This window comes from Podarcis vaucheri, assembly GCF_965113315.1.
Source record: "Podarcis vaucheri genome assembly, chromosome: 5".
Classification (NCBI taxonomy): domain Eukaryota; kingdom Metazoa; phylum Chordata; class Lepidosauria; order Squamata; family Lacertidae; genus Podarcis; species Podarcis vaucheri.
The window spans coordinates 7,364,823-7,383,047 of record NC_138763.1 but is presented as its reverse complement, the minus strand read 5'-3'; the positions used below and the strand labels follow the sequence as shown (position 1 = coordinate 7,383,047).

Here is an 18,225-nt window from a genome sequence, read left to right as displayed (position 1 = left end):
GAAGCTTAAAATAGACGTTCCCCTGACTTTCACTATCCTTTTTTCTTTTTCTTTTAAAATAATTTTTACGTGGTTTTACCAATATAAAATTATAGTAATACCGCAACACACATCCACAAGTAAGATTCCTCCAAATCTCTAGACTTTCCACCTTCCCCTCCATGGGTTCTGTTATTAAACCTTTTCTACTGCATCTTTATCTGTAATCCATGTTTTTTATATGCCTGTTGTCTTTGTCCATGGAGTTTTCTTGGCAGGGATACTGGAGTGGCTTGACGGTTCCTCCTTCCAAATAGCAGGGGAGAGAAGGCAAGCAAAATGCAAGGGAGATAGAGAAAGATACAGGAAATTGAATGCAGATTTCCAAAAAATAGCAAGGAGAGACAAGGAGGCCTTCTTAAACAAGCAATGCAAAGAAATAGAGGAAAACAACAGAATGGGAAGAACGAGAGATCTGTTCAAGAAAATTGGAGATATGAAAGGAACATTTCATTCAAAGATTACCATAATAAAGGACAAAAGTGGTAAGGACCTAAGAGAAGCAGAAGACATCAAGAAGAGGTGGCAAGAATACACAGAGGTAAAGATATGGATGTCTCGTACACCCCAGGTAGTGTGGTTGCTGACCTTGAGCCAGACATCCTGGAGAGTGAAGTCAAATGGGCCTTAGAAAGCACTGCAAATAACAAGGCCAGTGGAAGTGATGATATTCCAGCTGAACTATTCAAAATTTTAAAAGATGATGCTGTTAAGGTGCTACACTCAATATGCCAGCAAGTTTGGGAAACTCAGCAGTGGCCAGAGGATTGGAGAAGATCAGTCTACATCCCAATCCCAAAGAAGGGCAGTGCTAAAGAATGCTCCAACTACCGCACAATCACACTCATTTCACATGCTAGCAAGGTTATGCTTAAAATTCTACAAGGAAGGCTCAAGCAGTATGTGGACCGAGAACTCCCAGAAGTGCAAGCTGGATTTAGAAGAGGCAGAGGAACCAGAGACCAAATTGCAAACATGCGCTGGATTATGGAGAAAGCTAGAGAGTTCCAGAAAGACATCTACTTCTGCTTCAGTGACTATGCAAAAGCCTTTGACTGTGTCAACCACAGCAAACTATGGCAAGTTCTTAAAGAAATGGGAGTGCCTGAACTCCTCATCTGTCTCCAGAGAAATCTCTATGTGGGACAAGAAGCTACAGTTAGAACTGGATATGCAACAACTGATTGGTTCAAAATTGGGAAAGGAGTACGGCAAGGCTGTATATTGTCTCCCTGCTTATTTAACTTATATGCAGAATTCATCATGCGAAAGGCCGGGCTAATTGAATCCCAAGCCGGAGTTAAGATCGCCGGAAGGAATATCAACAACCTCAGATACGCAGATGGCACAACCTTGATGGCAGAAAGTGAGGAGGAATTAAAGAACCTTTTAATGAGGGTGAAAGAGGAGAGCGCAAAATATGATCTGAAGCTCAACATCAAAAAAACGAAGATCATGGCCACTGGTCCCATCACCTCCTGGCAAATAGAAGGGCAAGAAATGGAGGCAGTGAGAGATTTTACTTTCTTGGGCTCAATGATCACTGCAGATGGTGACAGCAGTCACAAAATTAAAAGACTCCTGCTCCTTGGGAGAAAGGCGATGGCAAACCTAGACAGCATCTTAAAAAGCAGAGACATCACCTTACCAACAAAGGTCCATATAGTTAAAGCCTTGGTTTTCCCAGTAGTGATGTATGGAAGTGAGAGCTGGACCATCAAGAAGGCTGATCGCCGAAGAATTGATGCTTTTGAATTATGGTGCTGGAGGAGACTCTTGAGAGTCCCATGGACTGCAAGAAGATCAAATGTATCCATTCTTAAGGAAATCAGCCCTGAGTGCTCACTGGAAGGACAGATCGTGAAGCTGAGGCTCCAATACTTTGGCCACCTCATGAGAAGAGAAGACTCCCTGGAAAAGACCCTGATGTTGGGAAAGATGCAGGGCACAAGGAGAAGGGGACAACAGAGGACGAGATGGTTGGACGGTGTTCTCGAAGCTACAAACATGAGTCTGACCAAGCTGCGGGAGGCAGTGGAAGACAGGAGTGCCTGGTGTGCTCTGGTCCATGGGGTCACGAAGAGTCGGACACGACTAAACGACTAAACAACAACAACAATGTTTTTTATAACTCCATTGTCTCCATAGTTCTCGTTACATTACAAGTGTTATTGCAATCCTGCTAATGTTTTCGACTGCTTACAGTAGTCTCCAAGATAAATTATACATTTTTCCAATTCCGTATTGAAGTTTTGGTCTTCTTGGTTGCTGAGCTTTGCAGTCAATTTTCCCATTTCGGCATAGTCCAACAGTTTAATTTGGCATTCTTCTCTATTAGGGACTTTATCTTCTTTCTAACTCTGGGCTAACAGCATTTGTGCAGCTGTTGTTGCATACATAAAAAAAGTTTATTTAAAAAACTAGAGGCTTTTCTATAAAAATCCAGTGTAAAAACAGCTGCATGAGGTTTTTGGGAAGTATCCAGCTTTTGGGGAGACCGTTCCAAGGGAGACTGTTACACTGTCAAACAGCCCTTCCTGTCAGAAAGTTTTTCTGTGCATTTATTTCAGAATCTTCTTTCTTGTAACATGAAGCCACTGGGTTGAGTTCTACCCTGCAAAGCAGGATTGGATCAATACACATCAAATAAGTGTTTCAGATAAACGCGTTGTAAACTTCATACAGGGAAGTTCCATTGGCAAAACAGCTGTGTGAGGGGGTTTTTTGGAAGTACCCAGCTTTTTGTTACACCCTTAGCTTTCTCTCCATGAGAAGCATCAAAGGGATGAAGGGGAGGGTTCTGAGCCCAGAATTATGTTTAGAAAAGCTCACAAGATGCCCTAAGCAAGCAGTCAGAACTCCCCCTCCCCTGAAGACATTTGAACTGTAACTATGTACAGTGGTACCTCGGGAACTTAATTCATTCTGGAGGGCCACTCTTAACCTGAAACTGTTCTTAACCTGAAGAACAACTTTAGCTAATGGGGCCTCCTGCTGCCACCGTGCTACCAGAGCATGATTTCTGTTCCCATCCTGAAGCAAAGTTCTTAACCCGAGGTACTATTTCTGGGTTAGTGGTGGCTGTAACCTGAAGCATCTGTAACCTGAAGCATCTGTAACCCAAGATACCACTGCATGTGCATACAGGAGGGGGAAAGCCAGAGTACTGATCCAGAAACTGAATAGTTAGAGGAGGCCAACAACCTGCCTCTTGAAAGACTGAATCCTGTGACTAAAGGATTAAAAAAGCAGCAGTTACTGCTCTCCTTGTGAAAAGCACTGAGACACCACTTAGTTTTTCCACTTCCCTGTCTTCTGTTATAAGAACAAAACTGCTCCTTTTCCCTTATGGGGTACCTAAGAGCTAATATATAGAGTCCTTTTGTAGGCTCTCTTTCGGTAGGAGAAAAATAACAGAGGCAAGCCAGAGAATATTGAGAAACAAAGCAGCTAGTAAGCCTGATCTTTATTAAGGTGCTCACAACCACAACAGGCTGACCCTATCGATATCTTAAATGAGCCCTTGAGACAGGATTTGTGAGCAAAGAGACAATAGGGAGGTTTTTTCCCATTTCCTCCCTCCTTGCAGAGAAATATTTCACTTGGAAAATTTCACCAATGAAAGTCCTTTTTGGAAAAAAGCAAACATTTAATGAAATGTAAAAAAAGAAGAAGTAAAATTTAATGATACAGATAGGTAGCCGTGTTGGTCTGCCATAGTCAAAATAAAAAAATTCCTTCCAGTAGCACCTTAAAGACCAACTAAGTTAGTTCTTGGTATGAGCTTTCGTGTGCATACACACTTCTTCAGATACACTGAAACAGGAAAAATTTAATGAACTGAACTTTGAAACAAAGTTGTGCCAGGAAGTTCAACAGACATGGATCAAGGGGTAAATCTGTATAAACATCCTGTACAGTGCTGAGTTTAAGTTGCTGGTTTTGGGATTGACTTCAAAATTTCCTTGCCGTTTTCTAGCACCACTTGTGGGGCATGACTGAGCCCATAACCTTTGTTAGCTATTTGTGATAATAAAAAAGCCTTACTCAAATAGTTGAAGATAAATCTTTACTTCTCAGGATGGCAACAGTTAAACAACAAGCATTATTTACATATAAATTCATCAATGCAAAACGTTCCTCTCCCCTGAGCCCAAGAGAGGGTTCTGGCACAACAGCTTATACTCTAAATTCACTCTTCCCTCCCACCCACCCACCCAACTGTATATGTTCGAAATGATACACTGATTGGGAGCGGGACATAAGGAAAGAGGCATAGAGTCCTTGCATGCTTAAAATTTCAGGGCCCTTTTCTAGCATTTCTGCTTAAAGGGTCACAGGCCAAGATAGAAATATCTACCCATCCTTAGCCTGGAGAAGAGGAGACTGAGAAGAGATATGAGAGCCACCTAGAAATATCCCATGGAAGAGGGAGCAAGCTTGTTGTTCTTCTGCTCTGTGGGGTACAACCTGAACCTGTTGTGTTTGCTGTGATTTTCCATACTGATTTTGGGGGGAAATAGCCCTTCCAATTACACTTCTTCCATTCTTTTTCCAAGGAAAGTTCCAGAGGTTTGATAGCTTTCCTCTCTGAATTCACTCCAAGTTGTGCGCAGACTCCTTTTTCTCTTCATCCATGGCATGTGTAGGCAAACTAAGGCCCAGGAGCCGGAGCCGGCCCAATCACGTTCTAATCCGGCCCACGGATGGTCCTGGAATCAGCGTGTTTTTACATGAGTGGAATGTGTCCTTTTATTTAACATGCATCTCTGGGTTATTTATGGGGCATAGGAATTCGTTCATTATTTTTTCCCCTTCAAAATATAGTCCAGCCCCCCACAAGGTCTGAGGGACAGTGGACTGGCCCTCTGCTGAAAAAGATTGCCGACCCCTGATCCATGACTTATTCCACTCCTCCAACATCACAACTCCACCATCTGACTGTTTCAATCCTCCAGACACCTTTTCTGAAGGACTTCCTCATTACACCATCTGTTGCCTCCAGCTCCACCATTTCATCCTTCACTTTCCATTTCATTCTTCTGTTTTGTTAGCTTTTGGGTGGTTGCTTATAAGCCCATCTCTGCTGTTTCTCTATGTTACTACACACACACACACACAGAGAGAGAGAGAGAGAGAGAGAGAGAGAGAAACGCTGCGAGAAGTGAGGTCACAGGGAACCAGGCTGAGGGCCTTCTCAGTAGTGGTGCCCGCCCTGTGGAATACCCTCCCATCAGTTGTCAAGGAAATAAACAACTATCCAACTTTTAGAAGAAATCTGAAAGCAGCCCTGAAACACAGCCAGATGGGCGGGGTAGAAATATTAAATTATTATTTTTTCCTCGGGGGATGCAGAGGTATGCATACTCCTAAACATTTTCTGATTCTTTGTACTTTTGCCCATTTACTGTATTGATTTTTCCCAATTTTCTTGAGTCAAAATGAGAGTACTCATAAACATTTTTTTTTAAAGAAAATAAGCACTGGTTATTTTGTTCAGTATGGGACGTGGGTGGCACTGTGGGTTAAACCACAGAGCCTAGGACTTGCCGATCAGAAGGTCAGCGGTTTGAATTCCTGTGACAGGGTGAGCTCCCGTTGCTCGGTCCCAGCTCCTGCCAGCCTAATGGTCAGGGGCCCCTTTACCCTTTACTATTTTGCTCAGTGTTCTTCCATCCCTCCATTATTCTAGGGTCTGCTACATTTTAAAGCCTCAGCTTTCCTCCATCTCCATTTTACTCAAAACTTCTGCCATTGAAGGAAAGGAGAGTGGAAGTCAGGGGAACATCTGTTTTAAACTTCTCCCGTTCTTTAACTGTGATAAAGGATGTGAAGCCTTCAAATATTCCATATTGCCTCCACACAATGTATTTCACTCCTGATACATTGTGTGGTCCTCAACATGAAGTTCCGGGTTCAACTTACTGATTTAGAAGAGATATTTTATTAACAAGCACACATGTACAGTATCCATCAAAGAAACTTAGTCTTCTTCAACTGGAGAAGCTGACAGTCTTGCTCTTAGGAGTCTACTCATCTTAAAGATTCAATAACATTTCTCAGCATGGGGAGTGGTGTTGTAAGGAGGCAGGAGAAGAGGGAGGGAGGAGGAGGTGTGGGAATGTGTATGTTAGGGAGATTTGATAAAAGTAAGGGGGAGGGGGAGGAGAAAAGGGAGCAAGAGCAAGAATGGGGATGCAAAGGAAGTTGTCAAAAAGGAGGGAGTAAGGAGGCATTGGGAGAGGGATGAAGATGAAAGCAGGGGCATGAAAGGGCCTGAAGAAAAGGAGGAGATGCGGTGAAGAGGGAAATGGATGCAAAGCAGAGCTGCAGAAGATAAGAGAGAAGTGGCTTCAGAAATGGAGCTGCGAAGGTGAAAAGAGACCTCAGTAGTTGCATGGGATGAGATGGGAAGAGAAGGGGAAATGCTAGGGGGTTCATGTGTCAGGAGTGGCCAAGGGGTCACCAAGTGCAGGAAGCAGGGGTGCAGCCCCTAATATTTTCTTTTTTTTTAAATGATATTTATTAAAGTTTCCAATTTTTAACAAACAAAAAGAAAAAACCAACATAAAAATATTTAAAACACATGAATTTCACAACTTATTTTCTTGTAACTTGTTTCCCCGACCTCCTCATACCTCCCCTCCTTGCATACCCAGTTTGAATTGTTTATACAGCAAATCCTTATCTCAACCTCTTAAATTATTATAGCTTTAAATTCTTACTTACAAAAAGAAAATCATTTTATCATAATTACAGCTTGAAACCCCTTAAGTTCAATCCAACACCATTCAACATTCCTTAATTTTACAATATTTTTGTAGATAGTCCTTAAATTTTTTCCAATCTTCTTCTGCCGACTCTTCTCCCTGGTCACGGATTCTGCCCGTCATTTCTGCCAGTCCCATACAGTCAATCAGCTTTGTCTGTTAATTCTTCCAAGGTGGGTAGGTCTTGTGTCTTCCAATACTTTGCAATAAGTATTCTTGCTGCTGTTGTAGCGTACATAAAAAAAGTTCTATCCTTCTTTAGCACCAATTGGCCGACCATGCCCAGGAGAAAGGCCTCTGGTTTCTACTTTCCTATTTTCTTATGTGTTGCAGCGGGGAACTGCACAGAGTTTATAAGGATGGGGATGTGTTGTAACCCCTAATGTAGCCTCTTGATTGAGTTCTTTGACTCCTTCTGGCAGCTGAAAACTGAATGCCCTCAACAGGCTGGTCAGGAAGATGAAGATTTCGATCTTTACCAGCTGCATTCCCAAACAAATGCGAGCCCCTGAAGAGGAGATATGAAGAAGGCAGTAAGTGAGCAAGAATTTACTTTCCAGTGTTCATTGCTTTGTTGCTGTAAACATTCCACATAACCCTTTGGGAAACTAGAAATAGTTAGGCTAGGGAAAACATCAAAGCTGTTATCAATTTCCTAGCCTGGTCAGCGCTAACCTTCCTTTCTTCTTGTTATACTTATGTCATATCAAGAAAGATACAATGAGGAAGGGAATGGAATACAGATGAAGGGGCTGTCAGGAGCTCATCCTACACTCGAGTAGGACCATGGCAGAGACACAAGCCTGACTGGCATGTTCTCTCCTCTTGGTCGTTCATTCTGGAGCTTCAAAAGCTTTCTTCAGCCCGAACATCATAGCAGACATCAGCACACTTAGGGATCTGCAGAGTCTTCGCAGCTTGCGTAACAGGCCTCAGCAACTCAGCATTTGGCTAATCTACATTTATTCACTTATAAACACACACGGAGCACTGCAACATGGCTCCCTCTCTCTCTAGCATCAGACAGCAAAGAGAATGAACAAAGGACAATAGTCCCACTTCACAGAACACTGTAACACAAACATCCTGTCTCCGTCACTTCCCACTCTGGAGTGAAAACATACACCGCCATGTGAAAGACAACAGTCCCATGACTGCAGTCATGGATCAGGAATTCTAACATCCTCCCCCAATTCATGCACTGTGTTGCAGTCATCAGTGTAACTGCAGCAACCATAGAGATGTCATACACACAGTATACCCCTGTATCACCTGTTCTACCCTTGGAACTACCTGCAACTGGATTGGCCTTGGCCCTTACCGTCTTGCACTTCTGACTAGTCTTGGCGTCATAGCCCTTCTGACTATCAGGAAGTCTCACACCTGGCTTTGTTGGGACTAGAACCCTAGCCACGTTCCTCTCTGAGGAATCAGTGTTGGCACACACGGCCTCTGGACGTGGTCCAGCTCCCTTCTCCAAGGAAACAGTGTCTACCCTTACAGCCTTTGGGCGTGGTTTCCCGTCCCTTGAGGACAAACCCTGTGCCCCTTTCAAGACTTCAGATTCCTAGACCTGTGTCGAGCCACTAACCAAAGCTAAATCTGCAACAGCTGTGTTAGCAAACTCCTGAGCATACCTGGTGGGCATTTCACTCTTTGTAGCTCCTCCTGATCTGCGCACCTGGCGCATCTCCCCCACTGTATCAGTGGAACTTACTTCAGTGTTAGCATCAGCAGCAGACTCTGTATCAGAGCCTTCCGCAGTGGGGTAGCCTTGGAAAATACCCTTATTTTCCTCCCATTCTGCACTGCACTCAACATCCCCAGTGAGTAAAATCAGCTTGGCATCAGGCCTCAGTACTATGTACAAGCCTTGCCCCAAGAAGAATCTTTGCTTCCTGCCTCATGTCAGACCCATCCATTTGGCATCCTGGCTTTTTCCGGGTTTATCTTGCCACAGTTCCCATCAGAAACTCTGTCTGAATCCAGGGAAAGGCCTTGCAAACGATGCTTGCCGAGCGTATTGCTCTGTGACTTTGGAACCCACATGTCAGATCCATCCATTGGCATCTTGGCTTTTTCCGGGTTTGCCTTGTCATTGTCATCATCACCAATAGGGTGCCTTTGCAAGATACCCATATTGCCTCCCCCTTTTGCTTTGTCCTGAGCACTGGTACACCTGACCATCTTCATGTCAGGTACTGGGAGACCCATGCACACATCCTGCATGAAAAGAATGGTTATCAGATATAACATCACATGTCTCTCCAACCTTCCCACCACCACCTATGTTAACATCACAACCTAGTAAGAACAAGCCATTTATAATGTCATTTTCATTCTTCTGGATGGTTGCGTTCTGTTTGTTGCCATAAACAGAACAGCCACGCTGCATCAGCTGGGCTTCTCAACCTGGAATGAAAAACACGTTAGACATCACAACGTTACAGCTTTTCAGTTCCACGGTCCAGGTGCTGTGCACCTCCAAGGAATCTCCACTCAACTGGTGGATCGGATCCTTCTGTGGCATACACGTGGTGAACCAGTTCCATCTTCCACAAAGGTGTGCCTCCACCTCAGAATCTAGCACAAAAGATTCTTGCACCTCTGCACTGGAACAGCCGGTCACCAAATTTGTGCTGAAGTTCTGCATCTCTGGCCTTGCTTCATGTCGCCTGTCAGAAATGCTGCAAGCCTCCCTGACTTCTGGAAGCTGTCCAAACTTCTCACATGAACAACTTTCCACTGCTTCGACCTTAGCAGTGCCACCTGCTGGTTGCAGTGATGGTTGGGATGACGTCGTAGCCAGATCCCCTTCTTCTCCTTCCGTTCTGGACAGTCCTCCCCCCGGAACAGGAAACACCCCCCTCGTGCATTCAAGAAAACAGCTCAGCGTCTTCTCATCCATGATGCCTCCCTGAGATACTGTATCACTTTCCCTCAGGGCGTGACTTCTGGCAGTCTGCTGAGCCATTGCCTCCCACTGCATGTGGGCGTCAGAAACAGCAAATCTAGCCCTCTGAACCTTTCTGGCATCCCAATCAGCCACCTCCGCCATCTTGAAGTGTCCATCGTGTGACACAGCTTCAATTCCTGCTGAACGTACACACGGTCTAACATCAGACATAGATTGTGTCTCAAACTGCTGGTACAGTTTGGGAACAAAACACTGCTCCCCCACATTTCCAAACTCACAGGGAATGAATCAGAAGAATCCTATCTGCTTAAAGTCCATGCCTGCTGCTTCTACGCAGCATCAGGGGAAATTGCTCCCTCCCCCATAGCTGAAGTTTCACATACAGCTATTGTTTTGGCAAAGTCTTGCCGCAGCAGGAATCCCACTTTTGCCTTCTACCACTCCCATTCTGCTCTCAAGAAAATGCTTCAGAAGCATCGGGATATGTCCTCCCTTTGTAACACATAAATCATGGCTACATTCTTGCCAAAGTCCTGCCGCATCAGGCCACTTTTCCCTTCCCTCTATTTAACTAAAGGACTTGGTTTTTACCCTTCCAAAAGGTCTGTTCCGCAGCTTAGTTCAGGCTGGAACAACCTTTTACTGTCCTTATCAGACGGCTATAAATCAAGCCTTCTTCTGCCGGCCTTAATTGCCTTGGCAAGAACTTCAAAGGCTCCTTGCCTTCTTCTGTGGTTAAGACCATGGAGTAACCTGTTCTGCCAGGTTTACTTCAGACCTATTGTTCTCCCTCAGGCCAACTGAGAAGCTCACTGGGTAGAGAGGTCTGATGTAGTTACTCCAAGCTCAGACCACATGGTTCTTACAAGACACTCTCATGTTCCTATACCAATTATTTAGCTTTTACCACTGCTTCTAACTAAGCCAAGTTTTACTACCTGTGCGATGCTTTGCGTGGCTATTCCCTCCCCCCCACAGGTGGAATAAATAAAGACAATGGACACAGCGATTTAGGTTTAATGGGCGAAATTGGCCACAACTTTATTGATTACAGGAAAGAAGGGTATTGGCTTTAGGCATTGGCCCCTAACCGACTATCCGGTCTAACCGGGAAGGGTTAAACACCAACAGGGGGAGCCACCCAAGATGCGTATCCCTAGGCGCTCCCCGAGGGGTTACCGCTCGGGGGCGCGCTTTAGGCCCTAGCCTCCGTAGGTTTCGGACGAGGCGTCGCCCCTCGGAGTCCTTTAACGAACTACCCTTCAAGCATTGGGGGAGGTGATGGCGTTCCTCCCCCCCAACCTCATCTGCATGACAATACCCCGGCCAATGCCTACCGCCAAAACCAAGGGAGTTGTGACGATTTGCTACGAGGTAGGCGAAAAAACCAAGTGGCTCACAAAACCAGCCAATTAGCCAAATGGAAAAACTCCTACCAGGCCCCTTGCGGCGACCAGCCAAAGCCCATAGCAAGATCGGTGGCAAAACCTAAAGGGCGGGTGGGTGGGAAACTGCGTCGTCTCCCGGGCGAAAAGGGGCGAGCCGAGGGCTGCCCCGACCTTAAGTGGCCTTTCTAAGGCCCGCCCCTGCCGCCAGCCGATTGGCTGGCGCCAAGGGGATGTTAATTGGGGGAATCCCGGCGGCCTCCCGCGAGGCTGGCACCAGCCTCGCGAGGGCGAGTGTGGGTGGTGTCGTGATCCCGCAAAACCCCCTCCTCCTGACGATCGGAAGGGGCATTCTGACACTTCAGGTGATTTACAAGAATTGCATACTTTAGAAGAAGAAGAGTTTGGATTTGATATCCCGCTTTATCACTACCCGAAGGAGTCTTAAAGCGGCTAACATTCTCCTTTCCCTTCCATTCCCCACAACAAACACTCTGTGAGGTGAGTGGGGCTGAGAGACTTCAAAGAAGTGTGACTAGAAAGGTGAAAATCCACACACAGAGAGAGAGATAATCATACAGTTGGAAGAGATCCCAAGGGTCTTTGAGCTCTATGCCCTGCAACGCAGGGATCTTTTGCCCAACGCGGCACTCGAACCCATGACCCTAAGGTTAAGAGTCTCCTGCTCTACCGACTGAGCCATCTCGTACTTTGGTCTGCTTTGTTGTGTGAAGTATTACTGAGTACTCAAAAAGAACTGGGTAGTGTCAGAAATTATCTAGGTAAATGTTTTATCTGTGTTAGCAACAGTTCTTTTCTTTTGAAGAGTTGGAAGTATGTCTACAATAGTGTTGTGCAATTCATTTTTAACAGGCATTTTGTAAGCTCTCTGTTAGAGTTGCTTTTTAGCCCAACGTTTTTGTCACACCTCTCATAAGTATGCTTCAAACCAGTGGCATGGAAGATATTGTGAAAGTATAATGTAAAGTTATCATTGTGGAACAAATCAGTATGGTATTTTTGTATGCTTCATTTAGACCTATCTGTGTATTGTTTTACCATTAATTACATAAAAAACTGTCAACTTCCATCATAATGTCATTTTCTTTGATGAAACCTTTTATTAAGAAATAATAAATTAAATATTGTATTTTCTGTGAAAGAATTCAATACAAGGTGAAGTGTGTGAGGAATTGAACGGCGGGGGCATGGAGGAGAGGAGAAAGAAGAGCTAATTTGTCTGTGGCTTGGGTGCGTAATCTGGACAGTTCTGTCAGGGGCACAAGATCACCTAGCTATGGCTATGGCTCTGGCCCCAAGCCACCAACCCAGAGACCCCCTTCACTTGCCACTGCCTTGCCCCATTCTGCTGACCAGCACTGCCACTCCAGCCAGAAAGACGCTGCTACTGCTCTGGCCCACTCCCTCCTGTGCTGCTGCTGATGTCATTTTCTGGAAGCAGACAGATAAGCACATCTAAAGATCACAACATAGCTTGGTCTTCTGCATTTACCTGCACCAAATGGAAGAAATTCTTCTCTGTTCACAAATTGTCCATCCTTGTCCAAGAAATGATTTGGGTTGAACTCTGCAGGTGTCTCCCATCGTGTTGGATCAAGAAGAACAGAGCGTAGATCAGGAACAATAAAAGTCCCCTGCAAGTGATTTGAAACAAGTGATTTGGAATGCATTCAGATCAACACATTTCTGGATTGTCCCACACTATCCCAAGACTAATCATTGCAGAGACCTGTGTGATTTATTATTATTATTATTTTTTTGGGGGGTTGGTTTTGTATTCTTCACCTTAACAAAATTTCTGTACAGGCAGGAACACAAGAGGGCTTTCCACCACCTCTTTTAAAATGAAAGCTCACAACCCAGGTGAGACCTCTGGATACTTCAGGCTCCTCCCCTGCCACAATTGCCCCATGGAATGGCACTTGCTGATGGTGAAACATGTCTGCAGATGGAGCTCCTGCTCTTGCCCTTCAGATTTTTGACTAGACAGGAAGTTCCTGTACGGCTGACTGCATCTCTCAATATGAAACCTTCTGCTGCTCTTTGCTCTTGGGCTACAGGAGTGCAGCTGTATCACACTTTTATACCTTGGGAATCAGAAAACCGCGCAGCTTCAAATCCTTTGTACATTGCCTAGGGAACCCCAAAAAAGTGATGTGTTTAAAGCGCTGCATTTCATGAATCACAGCATTGGTGTAGGGCAGTTTCTTCTTATCTTGATAGCAGATTGAGTGAGCAGAACCTATGACATCTTCTATTTCCTTGTGCATTTTATCTGAAGAGAATGATGGAAACAGAAGTTTTATTGTGAATACTGCATTCTATTTCAGATGGACATTTAATTCCCTTGAACATATTCCATAAATCTCTGTGAATGAGTCCCAGTTTCTTGCATTTTTAGGTCACCTGGTCCTCCAAAGAGCTCATCTGTGTACATGGTTCTTCCCCACTCTAGATCCCAGGTGTGAAAAGGCTGAAAGTGAAGCTCATCACAGTTGTTTCTGGTTACCAGAGCTGGCTGGATTTGCTGAAGGGCTGAGATCAAAGGCTTTGTGTGTGTGTGTGTGTGTGTGTGTGTGTTCTAAATCCCCTGCCCTCAATATTTCCTACTTAGTTTCATTAATCCTCATTTCCTCTTTGGCTAGCATCACTCATATAAAGGTAAAGGTAAAGGACCCCTGGACGGTTAAGTCCAATCAAAGGAGACTATGCGGTGTGGTACTCATTACACTTTCAGGCCATGGGAGCTGGTGTTTATTCACAGACAGCATTCTGGGTCATGTGGCCAGCATGACTAAACCACCTCTGGCACAACTGGACAGCATGATGAGTGCCAGAGCACACAGAAATGCTGATTACCTTCCCACCGCAGCACTACCTGTTTACTTACACTGGCATGCTTTCAAACTATTACTTTGGCAGAAGCTGGGACAGAGCAACAGGAGCTCACCTGTCATGCAGATTCGAACTGCCAACCTTAGTTTCACAATGGAGGCCCATCCACTGCACCAACCCTCTCCTATCCCAATTCCATTACACATTCAAACCCTCCATCTCTACCTGTCCCAGTAATCATAGACTGGAAATGTCCTGTGGGAAGCGGGCATTGTGGGCATTTTACATTTTTGCTTCTGAAATTTATATGTTACAGAAACTATGTAGGAAAATATTGGTGGGGGAAACTGATCTTTCCAGACATGAAAGTCATGAAAGTCAATAAAATGTGCCTTCCATAATTTTCATCATAAACTCACTTTTAACTCTTTCCAATATGAAACCTTTAAAGAATTATGGTCCACCCTAGTGGTCAAGAGAAGCCCTGGCTCTCCTCTCTCACCTTGGACATCTGGATGACTTGTCAGGAGGAGAAGTGCCCATTTCAGAGAAACCGTGATTGAGTCTGACCCTGCTATGAAGAGCTCAGAAATACACTGAGCCAAGTTTTCTTCATCATAGGTGGACTCCGGGTCATTCTTGCTCTGGTGTTGAAAATGGGGGAAGTGACAAGTCATTTACACACATTACAGCTTGTCCTTCAGCACTTACTTTATTTTATTTCCCCCACTTATTACCATACCACCCACACATGCTTCATGAGGGGCGGGGTGTCCTCTTACACTGCCTGAGTTGGGAAGGTGTTGCCACCATCGCCGTACTGTTGCTGCCACCTGCCTTACCTAGGTTGCACAGCAGTGCCCACAAAGTGGCAACAACAAAAGGGAGCTTGGTAAGATATTGAAAGATTTTGGTGAAATCTTGCCAGAAGCTGCCCCCTTTGCTTCTCCACTAGCAGCTGGCTAGACAGCACATCCCCAGAGATGCCTCCTGTTGGCATTCCACTGCCCAAGGCAGCTCTCACAGCCTGCCTCGTGGGTGGACCGGCCCTCCGCTTCATAGCTGGTTATGATAAGAAACCCACACACACTCTCCTCTGTATATCGCAGTAGCTGCTGGTGCTAGATTTCAGGATCTGTGAGTTGGCATAATAACCCAATACTGGCATGAAGAGAGGGATCCAACGGAAACTCTGGCAGCAGATATTCAAAATGTGTGCTACATATTTCACTGCCTAATGGTCACCACCATATAATAGTCGAGCTCCTTTTTTCAAATCAGTCCCAAAGCATTCACCACATAATGGTCACAGGGCATTGTAAGCGTGCATGAGAATGCCTTGCCCCTGTTTGGACTACCCATTATCCTTCCTGTGCCTGTTCACACATATTCTGTGCATCCTAACCACACCAAAAACAGTAACAAGTCATAAGCATTATAAACATAATTATGTTTCTTCATAAAGACTGTTTCCTCAATTAAGAGTCGTTCCTTGGTTTTTGACCAAATAATTGTTGCACCCCCCCTTTTTAAAAAAGAATAATTGGCATAAAACTGTGACAATTATGTGATGAAATATGGTACTTACTGCTAAACATATTTAACCATTCGTTTGTCATTATGATAAACATTGTTCACAGAAAGAAAGATGAATATATATTTGTCCTTTCTAGTATATTCATTTGTCATTATGATAAACATTGTTGAAGCAATAGAATAATAAGCAATAGAAACATAATTGTGTTTGTTATGTCCTCGCATAAGGGTCGTGCCTTTGTTTTTCACCAAATAATCGTTGCATAATTGGCATAAAAAGATGACAATTTTGTTGAAATATGGCAGTATACGGAAACATCACCGCTGCAGACACACCGATTGTTGACATCAAATGATGCGCCTATCTGTGGGAAAGAAGAATTTCCCAGGAATTTCACAGGCTGGATAAGTCTCTGTGAAGAGTGTAATCTGAAACCTTCCAATTGCGCATGTTCAGGAAGTTTGTTAGACTTGCTAGAAGAACTGAACTGAAAGGACGTGTTTTTCTCTAGTGCTGTAATGTCAGAAATAAACATCATGTAAATAGATTTCTTGCTTATTTTCTTTCCCCTGCGGAAGCAGAAGTGAGGGGTTGTGCATTTTACCCACTCTTGGGAAAATGTCGCCTATCCTATCAAAATCTCCCTGGTCTGTCTGGATATCAGCCAGAGGAGGTTACCGGTAAGCAAGCTCCGAGGACAGTGAGAGGGGCCAGCCTCTATGGAGGGGGCTTGCAAACCAACACTTACCACTAAACATATTTAACCATTTGTTTGTCATTATGATAAACATTGTTCACAGATACAGATAGGTAGCCGTGTTGGTCTGCCATAGTCAAAATTAAAAAATTCCTTCCAGTAGCACCTTAAAGACCAACTAAGTTAGTTCTTGGTATGAGATTTCGTGTGCATGCACACTTCTTCAGATACACTGAAGAAGTATCTGAAGAAGTGTGCATGCACACGAAAGCTCATACCAAGAACTAACTTAATTGGTCTTTAAGGTGCTACTGGAAGGAATTTTTTTATTGTTCACAGAGGGAAAGATGAATATATATTTGTCCTTTCTAGTATATGAAGATAGATGAGACAGGGATTTGAAGTCATACTCTGGTTTAAGAGCATTTTGTTTAGGATTTTCTATTTTTTCAGTCCACATTTGAATGTCAAATGAACATCAATCCAAAGAAATTTATGTACAGAGGAAATGCTCCATTGGCAAGACCCCTTAACACACTTAGGTTTCCAATTCTTTCCACTGACATTTTTAACAATGCTAATGGATGGGTGTCAACTCACTTTAGCAACTAAATTGACTATGAGAAATATTTGGGGGGAACTCAATGCCATTTTCAACTGAGATTCAGGAAAAAAGATACTGGTTTCCAGGCAAGAGATTAGTATTCACTTATAACAGGGAATATAATGATTCATTGGATGAGCAGTATTCAGCTTCAAAGCAGATACTTACTTTCTCCATCTGAAGCAGATAGAAATCAATGAGATCCTGTGGATCATGCAGAGACTGATTCTCTTTATGCTTCTCTATCTCCTCCTTTCCATATGAAATCATCATCTCTGAGCAGGACAAGGCCTTCTTGTGGGGCCCTGGGAGATGTTTCATGAGCCATGGGAGCATTTCATAAAGCTAAAGGAGAGATAGCAGAAATGCTGCCATTACCATGAGGAAGCTTGGTCACACCGTTTGTGCTTTGGATTAGCACTTTAAAAAACAAAATCTGCATTATTCTTCAGGGCTAGCATATTAATTTCTCACTAAGATGGAAGGTGTCTATCGCTTTTCTGGAATCTCACAATGATTGGGTTCTGTGAATTATCCCTAGCTGAAAATGTGAAAGAAAACTATCTCTCAAAATATATTCCCAGCTCCCAGGCATCATTCCAAAACTGGGCACAATCACGGGACCCCTCCTGGAACAAGTTAGTGGCCTTTTGTGGTAGGTGGGGGTCGGTGGAGAATAGGGTGCGGGAGGAATTCAAGTAAACTCGCATTTAAAACCAAATTTGCCTAATACACAAATGGAAAGAAAGCCAACATTCAAAATGTGCATTTCTCCAATTTATAATTTTATTTCTTAAATCCCCCTGTTCATCAGTCAAGTAATACTGATCTTTCATCTCAAAAAATTAAAGCTTGAAGAAGGATGTTTTTCTTCCTTCCTTGTTTGTCTCCTTCCTTGTTTTTTCATTAATGATCAATTACTTACATTTTCTGAATATATAAGGAGCTGGAAAATAAAACTTGGACTAATATAAAACAGTGTTAGAAACTGAGATATGAAAGCTCCAAGCTACATGGCACCTTAAACCTAGATTATGGGTGCAGCAATTGAATGTTTAATTGTGCCTATTTAATAAAAAGAATACAAAGCTGAAAATGAATGAACCGCAGCTAAAATCTTATATTCATTTTTCACATGGTCTAGTCCTCATCTGAAGACTGCAGAAAACAAAGCCATGCTTCCCCTACCTGACCCCCTAATTTTCTTAAGAGAGTCTCTTTTCCAGTCTTCAGAGAGAGGTTGGAAGTGAGGAGGCAAAATAAAGTCCTCCTTTCCTTCCATTCTGCAGTTTTAATCTAAAATCTTAGGCTTAGTACTGTACCCAGAGCTCAGAAACTGCTCACATTAATGAAATTCCTTGTTCCAAATGCACCTAGATCACTGATATAAAGTTTCCTGTAGTTTCCCAGTCAAGTGGTG

General features: G+C 43.8%; 3 protein-coding genes across 4 annotated transcripts in view; 2 read left to right on the top strand and 1 right to left on the bottom strand.

The window, feature by feature from the left end:
* The window catches only part of LOC309533158 (cytochrome P450 2J2-like), a 283,269-nt gene that overhangs the window by 66,464 nt on the left and 198,580 nt on the right, over positions 1 to 18,225 (top strand). The window lies entirely within an intron of this gene.
* The window catches only part of LOC309533176 (cytochrome P450 2J5-like), a 317,301-nt gene that overhangs the window by 103,374 nt on the left and 195,702 nt on the right, over positions 1 to 18,225 (top strand). The gene's annotated exons all lie outside the window — the stretch shown is intronic.
* LOC309533172 (cytochrome P450 2J2-like) overlaps positions 1 to 18,225 on the bottom strand; it is a 196,926-nt gene that overhangs the window by 162,306 nt on the left and 16,395 nt on the right. Inside the window, exons 5-9 of one of the 2 annotated variants that reach the window (XM_082224378.1) lie at positions 16,974 to 17,150; positions 14,470 to 14,611; positions 13,220 to 13,407; positions 12,625 to 12,766; positions 7,121 to 7,317 (exon numbers count right to left, since the gene is read on the bottom strand). In XM_082224378.1, coding sequence (XP_082080504.1) covers positions 7,130 to 7,317; positions 12,625 to 12,766; positions 13,220 to 13,407; positions 14,470 to 14,611; positions 16,974 to 17,150 — 837 coding nt within the window. In that variant the 3' untranslated portion in view covers positions 7,121 to 7,129. Of the gene's footprint in view, positions 1 to 7,120; positions 7,318 to 12,624; positions 12,767 to 13,219; positions 13,408 to 14,469; positions 14,612 to 16,973; positions 17,151 to 18,225 lie in introns of those variants that run through there. The other variant, XM_082224379.1, reaches the window with a different exon arrangement.